We start from the raw sequence: 24,720 nt of genomic DNA, 5'->3' as shown, positions 1-24,720 counted from the left end.
AAAAAAATAAAAAATAAATTAAAAAAATAAATACATGGAATTGTTTTAAAAAAATGAAAAAATAAAAGTTTGAGTCAACTTATCAAGTTGAATATTTACGCTTTTATGACAGGTTAAAAGAAAATGAATTTTTAAAATAAACTTATGGGGAGAGGATTTGCAAACTAAAGATTTATAGATTGCATATGGGGAAAAATTCTTTCACTTATGAAATAGCAACAGTAATGCATAGTTTATTTTTTTAAAGAAATTTATGTTTGAACAAATAATGTAAATTCAGTATTTCAATTTTGGGTGTGAAATAAATGTGTTATTGAATTTAATAATTGTTTCGTGTATAGCATAAACTGATTTCAGAGATGTATGACAGTTTTTAATAAATTTTTTCTTCAGAATTTTTCCTTGAGCTTTTTTTTTTTTTTTTTTTTGGCTGTGTTGGAGTCTTCATTTCTGTGCAAGGGCTTTCTCTAGTTGTGGCAAGCGGGGGCCACTCTTCATCGCGGTGCTTGGGCCTCTCACTATCGCGGCCTCTCTTGTTGCGGAGCACAGGCTCCAGACGCGCAGGCTCAGTAGTTGTGGCTCATGGGCCTAGTCGCTCCGCGGCATGTGGGATCCTCCCAGACCAGGGCTCGAACCCATGTCCCCCGCACTAGCAGGCAGACTCCCAACCACTGCGCCACCAGTGAAGCCCGTTCCTTGAGCTTTTAAGAGAGAACTTCTAGGTTATTGCATTCTGGTACCATTCTATAAATTCTCTTATCTTTACATTTATAAAGCTCCTCTTCAACAAAGAGTTGCTGAACTTTAAAGTAGTAACTAGAAGATTTATATCACATAAAGAATTTTTTTGTACTTCTGGTATATAACTCTAGATGAACAGGAAAGATACCAACCTACTTCTGTTTTTGTTGACATGGTCCTTTGACTTCAAGCGTCTTAAAACTTTCATGGTTTAGTCTAGCTAATTTGAATTCACTATAAACAAGTTTCATCTGATTTTTGTCATCAGTGTGACTTGTATAACTCATGAAAAGATGCTTATCTTGGTAGCTAAGCAAAAATAGGAAGCACGCGGAGATAAAATAAGGCTGAATCAGTAAGGGCTACAAAGAAAGAAAGAACGTTGAGGCAGGTGAGAACTCCAAGGCTTCAGAAATAGGTCCTCGGGGAAGGAGATCTAGGAACAAGAAATTACCTGAAGCAAGAAGGTGTTAGTTGTCTCCTCTGTAAGAAATAAAGCGATAGAAATTAGAGTGTGGTGGTGAATTAGAGTTAAATGAAATCATTTAGGAAATAGAGTTGCAAATTGGCTAACCCTGGCAGAGTAAACCTAAAAATATGCAGATGATAATCACAAAATAAAATTTATGAGAAAACACAGCCTAAGATTAGCAGTCTCCTAGTCATTAAAGCAAACCTTGACTGTGGTGTGCGTTCTCAGTAAATGTGGGTTGAATGAATGAGTTTTTGAAAGTAGCTTCAGTTTGCAAAGTAGATACTGATCAGGAAGCAGAAATTGGTTGGTGGGTAGGTTACAGTGGGAATTGTGCAAGGTTATTGAGTAACAAGATCAATTACTCCTACCTAAGACAGGAGAAGCTATCTGAAACACAAAGGAAGCCAAATTGGTTGGGGCCACCTAAACGAAGTTTACTACTTCATGCAACAAGTAGTTAAGTTCCGTGCTAGGTGTTAGTAAAATACGGGTGTATGTGTGTGTGGCTTGTTGGGTATCCTCACTAGGTCAACCACTGTATCTCTAGATTAAAGTACAAAATTTAAGGTACATCCTCTTGTGTGCCACTGCCCTAAGTTCCTACCTGCCACCTAAATGCTGAAGAACTTATTTTGCTGATACTTGTTTTAATTTCCTCTTTTAAAAGGAATAAAAAGGAAGAAGTCCATATCTGTGCCCTTTATTGTCTTTTCTATCATCTATCCGCCCTCTCCCTCTCCCCCTCCTCCACCTAATCTTTCTACTTCCCACAAGTCACTGTTCTTTTCTCTTGCACTAGGGAGAGGAGGTTCGATGTCAGTATGTTGTGACATGTGCAGGACTTCACTCAGACCGTATTTCCGAGTTGAGTGGCTGCAATCCCAATCCGCGAATTGTACCATTCCGGGGAGATTACCTGCTCTTGAAGCCAGAAAAACGCTATCTTGTAAAAGGGAATATTTATCCAGTAGGTAGTACTTCTGCCTTCTCAAGATGGTTGTGGGCAAAAAGGGGAATGAAACAAAAACTTTTCCCGGGGTGAGAAGTAAGATATTTTGAAGGGCTTTTGGTGCAATCATTCCACCTGTTTCTCTTGTTGTCGAATCCCCAAATCTTTATTCCGATATCATAGTCATTCAATTATAATGACTTGCCCACAAGTACAGGAAAGCTTGAGTGCACCATGGGAAGGGCTGTGAAGAAAGAACCCAATTCTTCCACTTCTCTGGTGGAAGGAGTACTCATAACAGAACTTTTCCTTATAGCACGCCCAGATGCCAACCCTCTTTCTCAGTTCACTGTCTATAAGTGCAGAAAAGGGGATTTGGCCACTGTGTAGTTTCATGGTGTAGCGAAGACAGAGCCATTTAAATGAAAAGCTCATTCTTCTGTCTGGAACTACTAGGTTGAACAACCAGTATTCAGCTATTTAATGTTTTTGACCTTGCCAAAACTTCCATTTCATCTGTTCCAAGTATTGCATTCCCACTTTACAAAAGCCTGTGCTATGAAGGTGTGTTTTTTTCCAGCAGCTCTGATTTTATTTGCCACCCACATATATCCCTACTTGGGGAGGGTGGAGGTGGGGAATAACCTAAAGTAGGACAGTTGTTTTTTTTCTTTACCCAGAAAGAGGAATAGATGGGACAATGTACCTTATTGTCATAGCATCAGGTTTCCTGTGTGGCATTTCTAGGCAGAAGCATGTAAATAGAAAAGTATTATCTGAGTACAGATCAAAAGTAATGCAAATCAGATGCATGGGAAGAAAATGTTTTATATTACCAGTTGAATGTTTGCATGTGTAATAAAATGCAGTATGAAATGGGGCTAATAGTTCTTTGCTCTGTTAAATCCATAGGTCCCAGATAGCCGATTTCCTTTCCTAGGAGTTCACTTCACACCAAGGATGGACGGCAGTATTTGGCTAGGGCCGAATGCAGTTCTTGCCTTTAAACGAGAGGGTTACAGACCCTTTGACTTCAGTGCCAGAGATATTATGGATATAATTATCAAGAGGTAACTTTATTTCCTTAAAAAAATGATTTTATGTGCTTATATTTTTAATATGGGAATTTTTTCTTTCTCGATATTCTGTTTATTGGATAAATTTTCATATTTGTGATTGGTATATTGGTTTTTTAATTAATCTAAATTAAGAGCTTTGTGGAATAAGCATAACATTTTAACTACTTCAAGAACACTCTGATGAGCCAGGGTGAGGTTGTGGTTAAAAAGAACAAGACCAAGAGCCTCGAGCGATCGCACATCTGAGAATCCAGATCTTGTTTTGCTAACCTTCTAGCTGAGCTTGAAAAAAAAACAGAAGTTTCTCTCAAAATCAGTAGATGGTTTGCTTTGATAAGATCATTTCAGGCCAGTCACCATGATTTTGAAAACCTCTGGAGAAACTGCTGATAAGCAGGTTTGTTTCTTTTTGTGGAAGACTAACAGTACTGCTGTGTTGACCTGGAATGCAGCGTGTTTACTATTGTAAGAAATAACCCAGTGAAGTATTTTGTCCTTTTAGCACTGTTGCTCTCTAGAGGGTTTCACATCATCAAAATCACTAGAAAGCTTTTAAAGCTATACTTGAGTTTCACCCTGCACAGATTCTGAAACAGGTTTAGGATGGGGCTTCCTAGCACGTATGCTTGTAAAAATACAGATGTACATAGGCTCCCCAGAGTCTCATGTGAGAATCGCTACTAGAGCGTCTCACCTCTGGCTGACTAAAGAAAAGTAGGGTAAATGTCCCACATGTTTAATGCCATGATTTAAAGATCTTTAATGCCTTTTGAAAGCACATAACATTGAATTAGAAAGCCTTGATGTTGGCAGGCTTTATCCTAGTTTGAAACCAGCATTCCCTGGGAATTTGAGTTTGAATGGTGTTTACTTTTAGAGTTGGGAAGGTATTCCTTTGATGAAGTTTCCTTCTTACGTCGGCCAAAAGCTGATTTTCTTTTAATATGTGGTTTTTCTGACTTTGCATAGATTTCTGTGATGCCACACCCCACCCCCAAATCTAATAGCTGTAAAGGTGTTGTATGATAATAAAGAATTCCTTTCTTTCATAAAGATTTTATTTTCTTTGCTTTCAGTGGCTTGATTAAACTGGTGTTCCAGAATTTTTCCTATGGAGTTAATGAAATGTACAAAGCCTGTTTTCTCAGTGCAACAGTGAAGCACCTTCAAAAGTTTATCCCTGAAATTACTATCAGTGACATACTTAGGTAAGGAAAAGCCGTAAGGGTTGTAAATACAGTCATGTCCTAGGTGAACTTGGGAGGTGGGTCTGACTTGGTGACTTGTAAGCACACTTTCAATCAGTGTGTCCACTGAATTTTTGTGTGCTCTCTCTTTCTCAACAAGTTGTTCATTCCCCTTGCAGTTTGGGCATTGCTGCATCATGGCCCTTAGTGCTTGAACTAGGTCCATTTATGATTATCTGGACTACCTTACAGCATTAAGCTGAAATCTCCATTTCAGTTGTGTTATGATGCCACCTTCACCTTTGTGTCTAGCTTTCATTCATGATAAACATCTCACCTGAAGTTTTTTTAATCTCCCTGGCCACTTACTCTTGTGATTCCAAAGCCTTCTGACTTTTAATTCTGTATAAGATCATTGATCACCATGTTACCTAATTAGGTAATAAGCATATTAAAACATTATACTTTGATTGATTCTTAAAAGCTTTTAGAAACATACTCATACCTGGCATCTTACCTTGCTTCCTCTGTACTTACTTTGTTCTTTCTTGGATCCTACTTCCCTCAAGGACTATTTGTAGAACAGAAGTGGGAAATAGTATGGTAGCAATCAGTCTGAGTCCTTGCTGTGGGGGTGTGGGGCAAAGGAAGGATTACTTAAAAAAATGTTTTTTTCTTAAAGATAAAAGGCTTTCTGGACTTGATCTATACCTTGTCCTAAATGCCACACAAGCCTATTTTCTTTTTGGTGATATTTTTAGGGTGCTCATCTTTTCCGCTGAACCAGCCATTTGTTAGGCCTAATCAGCAGTGGTCTTTGAGATCCTCTCCTCCCTGAATCCATCCTGCAATGAATCTCTAGAGCACTAAGTGTCTGTCTCCTCAGTAACAGCTGCTGAACTTGCCTGGTGTAATATATCAGCAGCTCGACTCTGTATCTGGGAAGAGAGCAATAATCACGTCAGCTGTCTCCCTCAGGGGAGCCTCCTGGTCTAAATCTGATTCTCATGTATCATTCTCAGACCAGCCTCTTTGAATCCTTAGAAGAACTATTAAAACCCAGCTAATGTTTTTAACTCTTATCTCTCTCAGCCCTCTACTCACCTTCTGAAATAGAAGGGATAAAAATATCTAGGCTTTATGTTCTTTCACTCACCTATAAATGAAGGCTTTTATGTTTTCAGTGGTCTGCTTTAGCAGACTTGTTATGTTTTATATCTGAAAATAGATTGGTCAAATCTAGTGTCTTTTACTGCTGTTAATATTCCTTGGAAAACACAATAGGTGGGCATAGTGAATTCTGTGTATAAATAGTTGCAGTGAATTCACTATGCAGATTTGATTACCACTCTTTTGTAGAAGCCTGAGGAAAACTCTTTAGACCAGTGGATTTCACATGGTAGAACTGAACCTTGGGGCCTGTGGGTTTTGGTGAATACCCTTGTCTCTGGGTGGAAAGGTGTGAATTTCAGTTACCAGTTTCATTACCAGGTAGTAGAAAAGGGCACACAACACTGTAGGCAGGTGCATTTGGGGACAAATTCAACCCAGTCACAGATGAGTTTCTTTCTGAAGATGGAGAAGCTGAACATATTCAGCAATTCCATTTGATTCCTGTAGCTCTTAAATGCAGGAAATTATCAGTAACAAAAAGAAAAGTGTAGAAGATATGTTTGATACCATTTATATGTTTATACTGTGTATGTATATGGATTGCACATGTAACGTGAAAATAAAAACAAACACGAGAGTGATAAACACCTAACTGAGGAGAGTGTTTATCTCCGGGGAGACAAGAGAATGGGATGCAGAGAGTTTGACAGGGGGCTTCTATCATATCTGTAATGCTTATTTCTTAAGCTGTTTGGTAAAAAAAATATTGATGTTCATTATGTTATTCTCTGTACCTTGTTATATGCCTAGAATCTTAAATAATAATAATAATACAAAAAAATAAGGTCAATAGACTTCCCACATTTTGAAGCCTAAGTCCTGTTTGCAACCAGTATAACACCATAAATGCCCTATCATTAATATTGGGGAAGAAGCATATTAGGTAGTTCTGGATAGTAAAAAAGAACCAAAGCAACACTTTTAGTGGAATGTTTAGCTCAAGATGGTGTCCTTTAGTTGCAGTAGCTACCAAAAGGGATCCAGTTGGACTTCTCATTGCCCAGCCAGAGTATCTTGGGCAATAACTTACCAATGAACATTAGATTGGAATGTAAAGTTATAACCTGTCAAATGTATGCATTAGGTATACAGACTTCTCATTATTAAATGATGATCTCTAAGGTTCCTAATTTTAGCTCTAAAGTCCTTTAATTTGTTCTGTGATTAATTTTGACATGGTAATCTAACAGTAGTTTGTATCTGTTAGCATTGTAAGGATGTAAAATATGACGACATATTTGCCAAGATCCCCTCTTTTTCCCACACTTCATTTTGAAAATATATTCTTGGGGGAATTCTGTAGTAAATTTTCAGACAAGATGTTTTCATTGTAAGTGATAGCTAAAGACTACACTACTGTGAAATGCAAGGGTAAAAGCCAAAAATCCTGCAATAAAGGTGATCTAGACCCTTTTGCAAAAAAGGGTTTCTCATTCTTGGTACTGTTGACGTTTGGGGCCAAATAATTCTTTATTGTGGGGGACTGTCCAGTTCACTGTAGAATGTTTAGCAGCATCCCTGGACTCTACCCACTAGATGCCAGCAGTACTCCCCTAGTATGACAACCAAAAATGTCTCCAGACGTTGCCAAATATCCTCTGGGGGCAAAGTCTCCCCTGTTTGAGAGCTACTAGTCTAGAGAATTTGGTAACCCTCACACTGCAAAATACTAATAAGAGAGTCTGGAGAAAATATAATAAAAATCCCTTGAAATACTTATAGCTGAGAGTGCAAGAAAATAAGGGCATCCCAGAAACGAAAACAGAGAGGAAATTGAATACCCAAGAACTAGGAGGAATTAGTGCTGATGCTGACTTGGAAAGGTAGGGAGGATTTTCTGATTTTGATGTAAATATAACTGAGTTTTGTTTTAATCTGTGATTTACAGACAATAAAATATGCAGATCTTGAGTGCTCAATGAAGTTTGGAAATTGTATAAACTCATGCATCCACCACACAAATCAAGATATAAAACATTAGGGACTTATATTTTAATTGCTACTCAAGTGCTGGAAAGGAAGCCTTGGGTCTGTAAAAGGTAAAAAGTTGGAACTGAGATCCCTTTGTAAAACCAGGGACTCTGGAAGGGCTGTACCCTCAGTGAAGAGGAAGTCTAGAAAAAAATCTCCTAAAAATCTAGAACCCTGGGCCTTCCCTCACAAGTACTTGGAGTTTCAATTTGTACCACTAGTTTGATCTAGGAACTTTAAGCTGAGAAATGGATCCTGCTTCAGACTAACACTTCTGCCTCTCACTCTCTCACTTTAAACAGCTTAGAGTGAGTGAAAATCAGGGTAATTTGACCACAGACTGAATATGGTTGATACTAAGCAGTTAGTAGTTTTGTATTATTATTAAGAATCCTTTTAAGAGAAATATACATTGAAGTGAAATGATACGCCATCTGGGGTTTGCTTTAAAATAATCCAGTGGAGAGAGGTAGACAGAGTGGGGATATAGATGAAACAAGATTGGCTGTGTGTTGATTATTACTGAAACTGGGTAATACATACATGGGAGTTCCTTATACTGTTCATTTTACTTTTGTACATGTTTAATATTTTCCATTAAAAAAAAAGGTGTTCCTAGAATGGTTATACACCTGGAGTGTCTGACAGAAGCAAATATAAAACCTCTGTGGAGGGACATAATTTCAACCCAACGCCCCCTGCTGAATAGGAACTCACCAGCAAAAGTTCCAAAGCACTATAAGTGAGAGTAAGCAGATAGAATAAGTACTAGAATTAGACTCTAACAACTTTGGATAATAGTAATATTAGAAACCATAAAGTAAGTATGCTCCAATGAATTTTTTTAAAAAGGGAATGAAAAAAACTGAAAAAGAATAATAATTTAAGAAATACCCTAGGCAAATTTAGAAACCAAGTAATCAGAATTTCTAGAAATGAAAAATATAGTTCTTAAATTTTAAAACTCAAATGATTAAGTTAGACAGCTGATTGGACCTCCCTTAAGAGAAAATTAGTAAATTGGAAGGTAAATCTGAAGAATTTAGAGAACAATGTTGTAAGCTAAAGATGCATCATGTGCAAATTAAGACATGGAGAAGATGAGAAGATTCCAGCCTACATCTCATAGGAGTTCCAGAGAAGTTGAGAAGAGGCAATACTTTGAAGAGAAGTAGTTGAGAATTTTCTGGAATGGACAAAAAGACATAAAATTCAAGATGTACAGTGAGTCCCATCTGAATTAAAAAACTAAATACAAGAATGTAAATAGATTATATAACTTCCAAATAGTAGAGGAAGAAAAAAGAATGTAGAAAACTCAGTAAGTCAAGAAAGGAGGTGGGAAAACTTCAGAAAAAGATCGGGTTAAATAGCATAAAATAATATAGTTGAAATCAAATATCAGAAATTATAATAAATGCAAATGTGTTAAGACAGAGATTATCAGGTTGGATTTTAAAAATCCACCTATGTGTTAGGCAAATGCTTATTGGAAGAAAGATGAGTCCTAGGTTCATTTTAGATAAAAGACACTTTAAGGTAAAAAATTATTGTTATAAATAAGGAGGGTCACTATAAATTTGTTGCATATGATAACAGAGCTAAGAAATACAGAGAACAAAAACTGACATAACTGGAAGCAGAAATCAAATCTATAATTGTGATGGGTGATTTTAAGACATGTCTGTTGATAGATGATAGCTCAAGCAGATAAAATATTAGGTTTGAGGGGAATTCCCTGGTTGTCCAGTGGTTAGGACTCGGTTCACTGCTGGGGTCCAGGTTCAATCCATGGTCGGGAAGCTAAGATCCCCTCAAGGCACTCGGCATGGCCAAAAAAAAAAAAAAAAATTAGATTTGAATAACACAGTTAAAACACTTGATTTAGGGACTTCCCTGGCAGTCCAGTGGTTAAGACTCTGTGCTTCCAAGGAACTAACATCCCACGTGCCGTGCAGCATGGCCAAAAACTTAAAAGACCAACAAACAAAACCACTTGATTTAAGGGATGCATAGAACTCCCTCACCCCCATTATAGAATACTCATGTTTTTCAAGCCCTCACAGAACATTTACTAAGGCTCAAAATGATCTAAGCCCTAAACCAGTTTGTCAACAAAATTAAAAAACTGGGCATGGAAAAACCATGTTCTCTTGTTGCAATCCAGTTTGGTTGAATATTAATAACAAAAATACTCTTTCTTCACATTTGGAAATTAAGATGGAATGGTTGACTTGCCCTATATCACCACTCCCAATTTAAATATGCTCCTGTGAACTTCTGTTTTTAGATTAACAGTAGGTCCCATGTGAGTTTTATAAAATACTAAATTGTCCTATTTGGAACTGTCCAAAGATGTCAGTTGTAGCCTGTCATAGCTGTTTTCTAGCCCACAGGATTATGCCTGCCACAGAATAATAAAGCAATAAATACAACACTTCTCAGAAGAATGAGTGCCGTTAGTTACATATTTACCTGTTGTTTCTAGACACATTTAAGGGTCTAGGCCTTGCATTTCTATTAAATTTAGCTACAAATATGGCAAAATATGTGGCTACAAATAGCATTAAACAGTTAAATATAGCTAAATTCACAAATATTAAATTTTCTGAATCATTTGTTCTTTCAGTTATTAAAATAGAATTTAAAAGTATTGAGAGTTAAACAATTAAAATTTTCTATCCCTATTGAATACTTCCTATGAACACAAGTCTAGACAAGGGGGCAAAATAGGACTGTTTTATAAGATTCAGTTCTGGCCCTGAAGATGTTTATGGTTTATTTTACCTGAAATTTCAAAATTATAATATTCATCTCAAGCTGAGATATTCTGAGGGGGAATGCCTATATGTAATCATGCAAAGAAAAACCCTGAAATTTCACTAAGTGCTGAATAGGGAGCATGAAGAATTTGGTAATTTAAACATGCCATGTTAAATAGTTACTTTAGTTTGAACTAAAGTGAGTTTCTTAGAAAAAGTTAATCTTGTATATTTTTTTTACAGTTTGGATTATAGGTTTTGAATACTTGGGCAGGACTGTAGGGGATGTCGAGAACATAGTTGGTGTTTGTAAGAGGAATAAATAAATATAGACACATTTTTAACTGTAGTTAATCAGTACTAACTTCTATTTGCTTAGAAAGAGTAAGGAGAATATACTAACTAAACCTTCATGGAGAGGAAAGTTTTTATTTTGAACACTCAACATCAGTAGGTAGTCATGCCACTGTGTGTCCCCTGCATGTTGGCTTTCTGTGAGATAAAAGGAGAAGGACAAGAAAACTCATAGAGATGCTCACAACAGCAATAGGAGCATTATCCAAGAAAAGAGAGGAGAAATGCTGTTTTGATTGGTTGAGAGAAGCTACAAACACAGAATGTACAAAATAGACCACACACTGGCTAATAGGCTGTTATGTATCCTTACCCTAAGAAATTTCAGCTTCAGTCCCATTCTGCCTCTTTGTGCTGTATTTTTTGCAGTACGCGGGCCTCTCACTGTTGTGGCCTCTCCTGTTGCGGAGCACAGGCTCCAGACGCGCAGGCTCAGGGGCCATGGCTCACGGGCCCAGCAGCTCCGCAGCATGTGGGATCTTCCCGGACCGGGGCACGAACCCGTGTTCCCTGCATCGGCAGGCGGACTCTCAACCACTGCGCCACCAGGGAAGCCCTTTGTATCTGATTCTTCCTTGGAAATCCTTATAGCTCAAAAATCTCCTGTCCAGATTCCCTGCAGCCTTCTATATTACAGGTTACTTTTATTACAGAATCTTTCACCCCTGTTGTTGTAATTCTTATTTATCTCTCTACAGATGAACTGTATAGCTATGTAACTTCAGGCAAGTTACTTAATCTCTCTATTTTCTTTGCTGTTAAATATAAACTATAAACATATCAGCCTCTTAGAGTTGTTGTGAGGATTAAATGAGAGAATTCCTAGCATGGAGTAAGCACTTGGTAAAAAAATAGCTATTATTATCATGATCTCTCCTCAGCCAGGCTGAGGTCTTAGAGGGCAGTGCTCTCGTATTGTTCTTTGTATCTTCCTCAAGTGCTTATCTGCATCTGCCCAGAATCAATAAAAAGTGTTTAATATTGTTGCCTGATTTCTTGAGTCTTGCTGGTGTGTATAAGGCAACTGTTTGCAAACTGGGTTTTCTTAAGCAGTTTCAGTGGAGGCGCTTTTGGACTCCAAAATTATTTTATCCAGATTTTATCTGTAAACTTTATTTTTAAAACTAAAAAAAAAAATCTAATTTGTAAACTCAAATGTTGTAAAACAGAACTTTTAACGTTAAAGGCTCTTACTGTATTAACATGCTGTTAATTCATTTTTGTGCATTTCCTTTGATTAAGAGTGTGTCATTTCTCTTTAATTAATTGAAGGTTATCCTGATATTAAATGCTAAACAGTTAAAAATCAAAACAAACTACAAAGCCAGCATTTGCTGCCATTTGCAAATATTTTTTCCATAACTTTTAATAGTGTACAACCAAAACATAAAAATACTTAGAATTCTGTAGCGCATGTAGGAATGTAGCTGACACACATAATTCTTGCTTTCTTTACTTTGTATTATCTTGCTTTCTATTCTAGTGATTGATTGTATAATAAATTCATTTTGTAAATTTAAATAAAAATACATCTATTCTAATTAAATATGGATTTATCTGCTACTTTTGGAAAGAACCCATTTGTGTATTTTAGGGTAAGGATATATGCTTGACAGGCTACAACTGGCAGCCTTTGGCTAAACACAAACCTATTGGGTTTTCACATAATTGTGCATTTAGAAGAATAAAGACTTTATTGCTTTAAGAATACTTTGAAACCACTGACACGTATGTAAAGTGTCCTGTCGCTTCTAGTCAGATGACTACCACTCTTGCTTTTGCAGAGGTCCAGCTGGAGTAAGAGCCCAAGCCCTGGATAGAGATGGAAATCTCGTAGAAGATTTTGTATTTGATGGAGGAGTTGGGGATATTGGAAATCGCATTCTTCATGTGAGAAATGCACCTTCCCCTGCTGCCACTTCTTCCCTTGCAATTTCTGGAATGATTGCAGATGAAGTACAACAGAGATTTAAATTGTAAATAATGAAAGGAGCTAGGTATGCATTTTAATCTCCACATTCAGCAACAAGAATGTACTAACTACATTCTTTAAGTTTCATTTAAGAAAAATGGTTTAAAATGTCATTTTAGATAACCACTGAATTTTTTAAATTATGTAATATGGAAATAATGATTTTTTAAAGTCCATGCTCTTTAAAAAGGTACAGTTGTATCTGTCCTGAATTCTTGACTTTGTTAATGACCTGTCCTCACCAACCATGATCTAGAGATTTGGCTTTTTTGGAATTTCTGGGAACTATAGCATGAAAAAGTGATTATTCCCCTAACTTTTTGACTTTATAATATCTAAGCTTTTTTGACTTTCCTAGACAAGAAAATATATTGTAGGTTGCAAACCTTTTAATTTTGAAGAGTCATAGAAAAGCTCACATCATTTAGAACAACAGTATTTGTATTTGGGAATTTAAAATTGTTGATTCAAATACATGAAATTTCACATTTTGAAGTAGTTTGAATAAGATTCTGTCTTATCTACATTTGTAAGAAATAACTTTGCAAAAGAAACTCAAAGCATTTATTATTCCCAGTTTCTTTATAATTCACTTGGTCTGGTGTCATCCTAAATCTAAACAGCAGTCCACAATGAGTATTTTGCTTACTCTTCAGTCTTCTGTGGTTGAGAAACTAAAAGAACTTAGAATCCTGACACTGACATACAGAACTTTGTAATTTAAAATAGTATTTATCTCTTATATCTCTGTTCTTCAGTCATACCAAGGTTCTCAGATGTTGGCCAAGATCACTAATGATTCATGCCTACTTGACTTTTCCAGAATCCTATAAACCTTTATGAGGATATTTCTTCATTTGGGGGAAATACCTAATTTTGAGGCATTCACTTTTGTACACCGCAAAAGTGCCTTACAATCGTGTATTTCATGAGTATTTTAAATTGTTTAAAGTGCCATACTGTATACTATGTACTATATATATACGTGTGTGTGTGGTATCTGTTGAAATGATTCTTGCAATACAGAATGTTGGAAAATAGAAATATAAATGAAAATATGGTATAACGTGGGGAAACTTATTGCAAAACCACCATTTAGGTGAGAAATTTTCATCCATTCCCTCACATATGCTGTCTCTGGATTAATCTTCCAGTCTTCATTTTTTCTTTCCTCTCGTCTCTCCAAAACCGTGTGAAGGATGAGTCAGAAAGATGAGCATTTTGGTTGATAGCAAAACTTACCAGTTTTCTTCCTTTTCACTTTAAGCCAATGATTACATTGATTGAGCTACCTCATCAATTAATTTGAAAGGCTACACATCATCAGCTCATGTTACAGAATAGCACATCTCAGGTGAATAGATTAGACAGTTCTTCAGCACTTGGGATGAGAATACTGAAAGCAGTTGGAAAGTATTCACAGAGGAAACAAGCCCTAATGGTTCTTCATAACAACTGATTCTTCCAAGAAATGTGATACACAGGGTATTTTCTGTTTCATTGCAAGACTATTAAGAGATGGAAAATATTACAATTCTCTATTTCATTAACAGTAAGATTGCATATACACTAAGCTGTGAAAGACTGAAGTTATAAAAATAACTACCCTAATTAAAGCAACCCCCATTCCATTTGGGTCTTTACTATACCCCAAAAAATACAAGTGAAAAAATGATTGAAAGCATTTTGAATGTGTAGATTATTCTATTTGTAAAACATTTTTATTTATGTCAATAGAGTTTTGTTGTGGAATAATGCTATAATATTTAAAAGTTTTGTGTATTTCTAAGAGAGAAGAATTGTATATTAATATTAAAAATATTTTAATGAGCTTTGGTGTTGTGAACATAAATTTTAGTTTCATAAAAACTCTGATTCAGTACTTACCTGGGAGGGGATATACCATGATCATGAAGGTGGTTTTCCCAGGGTGCAGCTCATGCATTGCACTCCGGATGTGCTGACCCCTGCAATTTCCCCAAATGTGGGAAACTTGGCTGCATGATTTGTGGTATTGGGGAACTGTGTTTGCGCTTTCCCCTGTTTTTTTTCTGTTTTAACAGTAGAGATCCTTCAAGACCGTTTTCTAGGGGTCCAGTGGTTTGTGTTTATCTAATACTGAAGAGAACCTTTAGTGTGTCATCCATTTAATGTGGGTACTGGATGGTGGTTAATATGACACAGGGATATGGAGAAATAAGGATTTTTTTAAAACTCTGATTCATATAAATTTTGAGCTATCAATAGGCTTTAAATAGCAGCCAATCAAAAGAAAAAAGCTTGTATTTGTGTATAATGTAAAAATGAGGTAGAGTAGTTTATATTTTGGGTAAAAAGTGGAACACTAGGGACTTCCCTGGTGGCGCAGTGGTTAAGAATCTGCCTGCCAATGCAGGGGACACAGGTTCGATCCCTAGTCCCGGGAGATCCCACATGCTGCGGAGCAACTAAGCCCGTGAGCTGCAACCACTGAAGCCCACGTGCCTGGAGCCCATGCTCCGCAACAAGAGAAGCCACCGCAATGAGAAGCATGAGCACCGCAACGATGTGTGACCCCCACTCGCTGCAGCTAGAGAAAGCCTGCGTGCAGCGATGAAGACCCCACACAGCCAAAAATAAAAAAAGTGGAGCACTTTCCTACTTACAAAAAATGGCTTTCCATTTGGTAGTGGTAGCAATATCTGGCTGACTTCAGTGTCATCCTCATACCCAGAGTACCAGGGAACATTATTTCTGTTCCATAGTAGAATGTGTATAACATACCAATACACAGTGCTTTTTCCATGGAGAGGAGGGCAATAAGTAAATCTTTTGGAACTTCATACAAAATTATTGTTCCTCTTGGGAAGACATTTTCGGTATGCCACCTCTTACACGGGGTTGGGGTTCTGGGCATGAACCTCCCATATGGGTTATAGGGCAAATGATCTATCTGAGTGCCTACTCCAATTTCTTTCCAGCAGGTGGACTGTTAAGAGGACCAGAGTTAGCTACAGCAACGGACCATGAAAGTGAGTGACAACAACATTTATTGTTTCCTGTGGCATTGCTTTGGTTTGCTACTGACTGGCAGCACTTGTAGCTTTAAATAAATGGAGGAAGTAGGAGAGAGTAAATGCGAGAAAAGTTAAGTCCTTCTTGAAAATGTTTTTCAGTGAGAGAATTTTTTTTTTTTTTTTTTTTGCTGTACGCAGGCCTCTCACTCTTGTGGCCTCTCCCGTTGCGGAGCACAGGCTCCGGACGCGCAGACTCAGCGGCCATGGCTCACGGGCCTAGCCGCTCCGCGGCATGTGGGATCTTCCCAGACCAGGGCACGAACCTGTGTCCCCTGCATCGGCAGGCGGACTCTCAACCACTGAGCCACCAGGGAAGCCCTGAGAGAATTTTAGTGGTAAAATTTTTACTGCCTTTTAAAATTTGAAATGTGCTTGGGTCATTCAACTTATCTCCTTAAAGCCATTCTAAATTCTAAAAAGACAAGTAAAATTAGAATGAGGTATCACCTCACACCGGTCAGAATGGCCATCACCAAAAAGTCTACAAATAACAAATGCAGGAGAGGGTGTGGAGAAATAGGAACCCTCCTACACTGTTGGTGGGAATGTAAACTGGTGCAGCCACTATGGAGAACAGTATGGAGGTTCCTTAAAAAACTAAAAATAGAGCTACTATATGATCCAGCAACCCTACTCCTGGGCATATATCCAGAGAAAACCATAATTCGAAAAGATACATGCACCCCAATGTTCAATGCAGCACTATTTACAATAGCCAAGAGATGGAAGCAACCTAAATGTCCACCAACAGAAAAATGGATAAAGAAGATGTCGTATATATATACAATGGAATGTTAGCCATAAAAAAGAATGAAATAATGCCATTTGCAACAACATGGATGGACCTAGAGATTATCACACTAAGTGAAGTAAGCCAGACAGAGAAAGACAAATATCATATGATACCGCTTATATGTGGAATCTAAAAGAAAAACAAAAAAGACACAAATGAACTTACTTCCAAAACAGAAAGAGACAGAGACAGAAAACAAACTTATGGTTACTAAAGGGGAAAGGGTGTGGGGGGAGGGATAAATTGGGAGACTGGGATTAACATATACACATTACTATGTATAAAATAGATAACCTACAAGGACCTACTGTATAGCACAGGGAACTGTACTCAATATTATGTAATAATGTATAAGGGAAAATAATCTTAAAAAGCATATATGTGTGTGTGTGTGTGTGTGTGTGTGTGTGTGTGTGTGTGTGTACAACTGAATCGCCGTGCTGGACAACTGAAACTTATACGACATTGTAAATGAACTATACTTCAATAAAAAATTTTAAAAATAAATTCTAAAGACAAGTAAAATTATTATCAAATTCTTAGTGTGATAGCATATTAATTTTAACTCAAATTTATGATTGAGTTTTTGTTATATATCCATAGGCCCTCTCTCTCATGGTATCAGTGTGTTTAATACTTCTATTTTTCAACACTTGAAGCGTGTGTTTCTAATGAGGTTGGAGTTTTTCATTTAAAAAAACAGCTTTTAATTAATGTTTTGAATAAGTACAACATTCATATAGTTGAAAATTCAAAAGTCATAAAAAAGTACACAGTGGCAAGTCTCCCTCTCTCCTCTAGCCTCCCAGTTCTTATCCCTGAGGCAACAAAACTTATCAATATCTTGTGCAGCCTTGCAGAAATATTTATATATAATAAAATACTGTCTCCATTTTTTTTTTACACAAGTGGTAGCATACTCTGCATACTGTATTATACATCCTGCTCTTTTCGCTTTGTGGTGTATCTTGGAGAATGTTCAAGTGGCCTGAACACAGTGGCCTGGTTCTTTTTAGATGACTTTATAGGTTCCATTCTCTGGATTTATTATTTGTTGAACCAGTCCCTTATTCCTACTGATGATTATTTAAATTGTTTATTTCTAGGGTGTTTTTTTGTTGTTGTTTTGCTGTAACAAACAATACCGTAATGAATAATACTGTGCAAAGTCATTTCACATATGAGCAAGTATACCTATAGGACATATTCTTAGAATTTATCAGGTCAAAGGGTATATGCCTTTGCAACTTGGATGTTGTCAAGTTGCCCTTGATGGAGATTGAACCAATTTACCAATCTCACCAATAATCTATCAGAGTACCGGTTTCCCCATATTCTCACCAACATAGTATATAATCAAACTTTCTGATCTGAGCTATTCTAATAGGTGAAAAATGATAACAGTATTATTTAAATTTGCGATTTTTGTAATATGAGGTTGTGCATCTTCAATATGTTTGAGACATTTATATTTCCTTTTCATATCCTTTATCTTTTTTTTCTTATTAAGTTTTAGTCTTATTAATTTGCAGGAATTCCTTTAGATGTTAGGGAGATTAACTGTGTAGGAAATGAGTTGCGAATATTTTTTCCAGTTTGTTATTTGCCTTTTGGCTTAGCTTGTGGTGTTTTTCTTTGGTATACATTTTAAAAAATAGAATTTATCAATCTACATTTTATATCATAGTAGAAAGGTCTTTGTACTCCAAAGTTATAAACAGATTATTTTATGGTTTTATTTTTTACATTTAAATATTTGACACATCTTGGCTTTAGCCTAGTGTAGAGTATACAGTATTGATCCAACATGTTTTTCTAGGTGGCCCATTTGTCTGGTTGGGAAACTTTTTACTGGTGTCATTCTTGGATTATCTTCCACATGCACGTGGATCACATTTCTGTTTGCCTAGCCCACAGATCACAACTCAGATGCCTGTAGAGACTAGGCAGGTTACATAAAAGGGTGAAGAGTGCCAGCTGGGGAGTATAGCCAACTGGAAACGGGATGGCATATTTTTCTAAAGAGGCAGCCACTACCCCACTGCCTGCTGATTATTCCTTTGCAGGAAGCATCAGGGCCCAGTGTTGCCAGATCTTTGTCAAGAGAAGCTGAAAATCCAGATTTTTATATGAAATCTCTTAATTTTAAAATATTAACAACAGTTTAAAAAATTTAAATATAGCTTTGGTTAAACAAAATGTGTCTTCAGACCTGATTTGACCCAGAGAAGGCTTCTAACCTCCTTAGCCAAGAATGAAACTTCCCATTAACAACTTTACTCTCCTACAAGAAAATACAATCACAGTCCAGTAGTTTGACAGCCTAGCAGTTTATAGCTGGAGTTCAGGAAGAGAGAGAAAAGTAAAGACACTCTATATAAGCCAAGATCTTTGCCCTCACTGATGGAAAGATTGGAGAGATACAAGCATTTCCCTATCTTACCTTTATCCCAAGTATTGTACGTGGGAATGTGGGTGTGGCCATTTATTTTATATGTGTATATATATATATATATATATATATATATATATTTTTTTTTTTTTTAAGTACGCGGGCCTCTCACCGCTGTGGCCTCTCCCGCTGCGGAGCATAGGCTCCGGACGCGCAGGCCCAGCGGCCACGGCTCATGGGCCCAGCCGCTCCGCGGCACGCAGGATCCTCCGGGACTGGGGCACGAACCCGCGTCCCCTGCATTGGCAGGCGGACCCTCAACCACTGCGCCACCAGGGAAGCCCTAGAGATATTTTTTTAATTGAAGTATTTCTGATTTACAATATTAGTTTCATGTGTACAATGATTCAATATTTCATGTGTACAATGATTCAATATTTTTTATATATTATGCTCCACTTAAACTTATTACAAAACACTGGCTATATTTCCCCGTGCTGTACAATATATCCTTGTTGCTTATCTATTAGAAAAGATTCTTGATTCAGTGGATACTTGGATTAGAAAAATGGTTGAGTGGATACTAAATTTTCCAACTCTGCCATTATGATTTTGCCAAAATGACAAAATGGTGCTTGTTTTAAGGTAGGATAATTGCTCTGCTACTGATCTGGAACTGAAGCGTGGCACAGACTTTTTTTTGGCAACCTGTTCTTCCTTTCCCTTCCTCACTGCTAGTGGCTGGGAACAATGTACTGTAATTCATGTATGTCCTCAGCGTCTTTAGTGGGATGAAATTTATGTTAATGATAAAGTTTCCAGAGTCTTCAACTCAGGAAAGCTTAAGGTCTGGGGATCTTTTTTGGGCTGCTAATGAGTATGGCTGGCCCCAAGGGCAGATCCGGGTTTTGTGGCGCCTGACACCTCCACACCGCCACAGTTTGGAGGACACCATTAAGAAAACAATGCAAAAATATGGGAAGTTTTACCAAAACGGTATGAAATTTTTGTGAACACATAGGGGCTCATGCAAGTGAAAGACCTTTAAGTTCAAGCTTGATTAACGTTGCCATCTGCCTTTTTTGGCCCTACTGTGTGCTAAGGGCTTCCCACTCCTCACTTCCTTCAGTTCCCACAGCACCAAGCTATGAAATTGTTACATATACAGAATAGCCATGTAAACACAAATACATTAAATATCTTGTCCAGCCGGAAAGCCCCTTTCTCTACAAATCCCTATACTGCTTCCCATGACGGAGTCCTGGGGCTCGAGGAGTGGCATCGAGTCAGGATTGTCTCGGGAAGATCGAGAGGAGGGAGAGTGTGTGTAAAACGCAGTCAGTGAGTTGCGGAGTCTGTCTGGAACGTGCACCCAGCAAGCGCCCAGGAGACGCGCACTCCTGCGAGGAGGCCTCCGCTCCCGGCCAGCCCCTTTGCCCCTCCGCGGCGCGCATGCTCCGTGCGGGGCTGCTCCAGCTACACGGGATAATGAGCGCGGGGCGGAGGGGGCTGGCCGAGCCGCGCTTGCTGGGACCCGGAGCTTGGCGGCGGCCCTGGGGCGCTGTGCGCGGCTGCTGAAGGGGCGGCGGCGGTGGTGGTGGCCAACGCTGTGCGCACCAGTGTGGCTCTCTCGCCCGACGCGCGCGCCCGGTCTGTCCCCAGGGCCCTCTGGAGGTGACTCGGGTGGGCCGGGCAGGGCGGCGTTGCCGGTTGGGAGGGCGGAGATGAGGCGATGAGGAGACAAGCCGCCGCCGCCGCCGCTCTCTGCCTGCCGCGGCCGTAGCGGGAGTCCGAGGAGGGGAGAGGCCAGCTGTACCCCCGTCGGGTTGCGAACCCAGACAAAGGAGGAGGAGCCGCCCGAGAAGCGGGCCAGCGCCGCCGGGAAAGGAGGCCACCGCTTCGGTCGCAGCCGGGGGCCGTCCGGGTTCACGGGCCGCCGCGCTTCCTCTGCGGACTCTGCACTAGGCGAGGCCGCGGGGCCGAGGAAGCCGCCCCCGGAGCCCCCGCCCGCCCGCCGGCGCCGCCTCCGAGCCGCCTCGGCCGTAGCCGCGGCCCGGGCAGGAGGAGGCGGCGGCGGCCGGCGAGGCGAGGCGGCCCGCGCCCTGTCTGTCAGGCCACCGGCCCGGCCCGTTTCGGCCCGCTGGCCGCCCCCGATGCGGAGGCGCTGCCGCCGGGGCCATGCAGCAGGCGCCGCAGCCGTACGAGTTCTTCAGCGAAGAGAACAGTCCGAAATGGCGGGGACTGTTGGTCTCGGCCCTGCGGAAGGTCAGTGCTGGTGCCCGTGCGGCCGCGGGGCCCCCAGGGAGGTGCCGGGGCAGAGGCGGGAGGCAGGCGGGCGGGGCGCGCGGGCCGCGGCCCCTCGGACGCTCTTACGGGGAGCTACATGCCCTCCCCGCGCTCGGGGCCCGCAGGCCCAGCACTTTCTCTCCGGCCGGCGATGGGGGCGCGTGATTGCCTGCTGCGTCCAAAAGGACGTTTTCTCAAGTTCTTGCTTGGCCCCGGAAGGAAGGTTTTATTATGATCATAAAACTGGATTTCACGTTGCAGTCATTTCGTCAGGCGACTTCCGCCGTTGACCAATTTGTTGTTCTCAGGCTGGATTCGGGCAAGAGAAAGTCCCGCTGGTATTTAGACAGTTTCTAAAACAAAAGCACATTTCTAGCCTGTGTAATTACTTTTAATTAAGTTCCTTGGGGCTGTTCCCTTAGTCGATTTGCTCGTGAAGGGGGTCCACTCACCTAAGAGGTGGTGACTTTTTTTTTTGTAAGATGGATGTGTTTCTCGAGAAATGTCAGTGAGCCATGATATTGCTTTGAACAATTCTTGAGGTCAACTTAAAGTGCCTCCTCCCTTCCTGCAAAAGGCGTCCCCCCTGTTTACGAGAGATTTCCCTTGTAGAATTCGGTCAGTTTCTTCACTGAGTGCAGTTTAGCACTTAGAATCATTTTAAGGGGACGAAAAAGGAGCAGCTCATAAAAATCTTTTAAGTTTGGGTGCATCACTAGGGTGCATCTCTCCTGTAGATGGTGTGAGTTTTCGTCTGCATTTAGGTAATAATCATACTATCATTTTTATAATAAAACCTTTTGTAAGGTCAAGGCATTTAAAGAGTGTAAATGGGTGCAGGAGAAGATACCATACCTACTGAGCGTGGGTTTTCCTTGCCAGTGATTCAAACTTAGTCCCTTCTACCTTTTGTGGAAAATAACCAAGAATAAATTTTAAAATAAGAAAGAAAGAATAAACATTAATTTAAAAGGCTGCCCTTGGAAAATAAATCTTCATACGTTAAATTTCTACAAGTGAAAGGAAGTAGTATATTAAATTAAAAACATTTTCCTCATTCATTCAGAGTTTTAGATTTGCCATTATTTTCATAATTCTTACGAAGAGATACTGCCTCCCTTGGGCCAAACACCAGCTAGTATCTTTTTAAAGAATTTGGTGGAGGTGGCTAGGAGCAGCTAGACAATTATCATTTCACAGGTATATTAGGTGTTAAAAGTATTAAATTGACCTTCCTTTTGTGGGCAGCCCGATTCTATAAGGAGAGGGAAAGAAATGGAAAGTGTGCTGAGTGGTGATAATGAAAAGCAAAGGGGGAAATGCTTAGATAGTAATTAAATCTTCCACCACATAGAAAGAAGTGTTGAGTACGGTTATCAGGTAGGCCTGTATTGTTGGCAGTGTGAAGTAGGTCTCCACCTACTAGTATTTTCTGGTAGCAAATAGAATTTGATTATGTGTTGCATAACTTATTCAGTAGGTAGCTTTGACCCTAATAATCCGTCATGCACAAATACAGATTTGTATCTTCAGGTTAGCCTGGAAACAAAGCCAGCATTAGCATCCAATCCTAGTCCATTGCTTTGAGTCTGGTATTTTGCATTTATGTGTTGTGCTTGTTTTCTTGGAACTCAGATGCCTTGTAGATCTCTATTTTCTTATTCCACAGTTCTTGTACATCCTTTGCTTATGGAATAAATACAGCAAAGAAAATCTGGTCTTTTGAGGTGAATTCAAGAAGCAGTTTCTATTTAACTTATTAATTTACTGTTATTCTAGAATTGAGGTATATTCCTATGGAAGACACTTTTTATGTTTTTGGAAAGTTTTTGGTGTTCATAATTCAGATTATGTTCAGTTTTGTGGTATTTGTGGTATTGCAACATGTAGGTTTGTAGTGCTTGCTAAGAGTTTTAGTTCTTAAAGAGCTCAAGGTTCACTCTTTGAAGGATGAGTTAAATTCTGGTCTATACTTGCCACCCTTGTCTTTGTACACTGAGAATTCCTACCACTTATGGGGAGGCTCTGTCTTCACATTCAAGGCATCTAGAATTTGGTTTCCTTCTACCAGCTGACCAGATTGTTACAAAGACTGCTAGGATTAATAGTAGATGCAGCAATAGTATTAGACTACTAAGATTTTTCTCCTCCAGTTGGTGTTGCCATCAAACATGTGTACGCTAGTTTCATTTAACATTTATTGAACACATTTTAGGTACTTGGCACCAAGCTGGATCCTAAGAATACAAACATGAATAAAAGTAAAGGCCTTGCTCTAAAGGTGTTTACCACCTAGACTGAAAATTATAAACTTTGAGGTTTTGGTTTATGTAAATGAGATAGCAGTTATGAGCTCAAGGTTTTGTAAGGAATATCTCTGTGTTTGAAAAGAACAAGGTTGTTTAATTAACTCTGTGAGGTTAGTTCACTTGGGCATCTTGATGGAACCTCCAAAACTGTTAAAATATAATTTTCAGAAAGGTAAAGTCACAACTCTCATACCAATGTGAACGAACATGTATCAGTAATTTTGATTCAATTTACTACTTAATGAGGGAACTCATGAGATCTTAGAACCACTTCAAATGAAAATTGGAGGAGGTAGGTATTTATAGGCAACTTAATAAAAGAATATTAAAGTAAGATTTTGGGGTTGGACACAAAATTTGTTAATGTCCTACAAGAACATAAGCAGTAAATTTGGGATTGTCTTTCCTGCTGATTAGGTTTTGCATCTGTACCAGACAAAAATCTCTAAGTTAATCTGATCAATTTGTAAAAGAGCCCAGTCAGTAGAAAGTAATCAAAGGTTCAAGCGTAGCTTGAACTGTGCCGAAGAACACCTAGTTATCTCTTTTGCTTATTTTCAAGTTTTGGCTGATTTTTCTGGAAACCAAAAAATACATATATTTGACCAAGTTACTATTACTGACTGAAAACGCAAGGGATTTTTTAAAACCAGCATTAAATATTCATTTCACTATGTAGAAGAAACACGAGCATTGAGAAATAGATTTAAGAAAAAATAATTTTGGAAATAGAAATGTGTTGTTCTTTAACTTTTTGTTTTGTTGTGCTGCTGTTCTTTAACTGTTAAAACAGAACTTCACCTAGGACATTTAAGTACATACAGAACTACAAAGGGTAAAGTAGAGCTAAATGACACTGCTAATGGATAATACATGCATTGTTAACATTACTGCTAAATTATGTATCTTTCCTAAAAGAGCCAGAGACATAAATGCCTTCATCACTATTCCCCGAGAAGATTGAAGCTATCATATTACTCGGAGGAAAAAAGAGTGTGGGATATATTTGTAAATGCAGCTTATTACCTGTGTCTTTGAAATGCCTGTGGTACTTTGTGCATGTGCTATTCGATTGTATGCTGAGAAAAATCAGTGTAGGCATTCTATATGTGGGAAACATGCCTTAAAATCATTTTAGCAGGTATTTTAGTCCCTGGTATTTCCGTGGTAGATGCCTTTTCTTTAAGGCCTTATTCACCAGGCTAGCCAAGGAAGAGAAAA

The 24,720-nt window shown here is 38.9% G+C and overlaps 2 protein-coding genes and 1 non-coding gene across 6 annotated transcripts in view; all 3 read left to right on the top strand.

Moving 5' to 3' along the window:
* L2HGDH (L-2-hydroxyglutarate dehydrogenase) overlaps positions 1-14,495 on the top strand; it is a 51,119-nt gene extending 36,624 nt beyond the window's left edge. For 2 of the 3 annotated variants that reach the window (XM_027111180.1, XM_027111179.1), the window contains exons 7-10: positions 2,016-2,183; positions 3,078-3,235; positions 4,321-4,452; positions 12,476-14,495. In XM_027111180.1, the coding sequence (XP_026966981.1) occupies positions 2,016-2,183; positions 3,078-3,235; positions 4,321-4,452; positions 12,476-12,671 (654 nt within the window). In that variant the 3' untranslated portion in view covers positions 12,672-14,495. The remainder of the gene's footprint in view (positions 1-2,015; positions 2,184-3,077; positions 3,236-4,320; positions 4,453-12,475) is intronic. The other variant, XM_027111181.1, reaches the window with a different exon arrangement.
* Positions 14,496-14,542: 47 nt separating this feature from the next.
* Positions 14,543-14,706, top strand: LOC113623064 (U1 spliceosomal RNA). Its single transcript, XR_003433757.1, has one exon. It is a non-coding gene; the product is annotated as a U1 spliceosomal RNA (small nuclear RNA).
* A 5,688-nt stretch (positions 14,707-20,394) lies between these two features.
* The window catches only part of SOS2 (SOS Ras/Rho guanine nucleotide exchange factor 2), a 100,565-nt gene continuing 96,239 nt past the window's right edge, over positions 20,395-24,720 (top strand). Inside the window, exon 1 of one of the 2 annotated variants that reach the window (XM_027111177.1) lies at positions 20,395-21,169. In XM_027111177.1, the coding sequence (XP_026966978.1) occupies positions 21,083-21,169 (87 nt within the window). In that variant the 5' untranslated portion in view covers positions 20,395-21,082. The remainder of the gene's footprint in view (positions 21,170-24,720) is intronic. The other variant, XM_027111178.1, reaches the window with a different exon arrangement.

This window comes from Aethalodelphis obliquidens, unplaced genomic scaffold (genome assembly GCF_003676395.1).
Source record: "Aethalodelphis obliquidens isolate GAN/ISIS:26980383/991018 unplaced genomic scaffold, ASM367639v1 scaffold10, whole genome shotgun sequence".
In the NCBI taxonomy this organism is placed as follows: Eukaryota; Metazoa; Chordata; class Mammalia; order Artiodactyla; family Delphinidae; genus Aethalodelphis; species Aethalodelphis obliquidens.
Note: the sequence above shows the minus strand (reverse complement) of the source record. Positions and strands in the feature narration are given on the sequence as shown.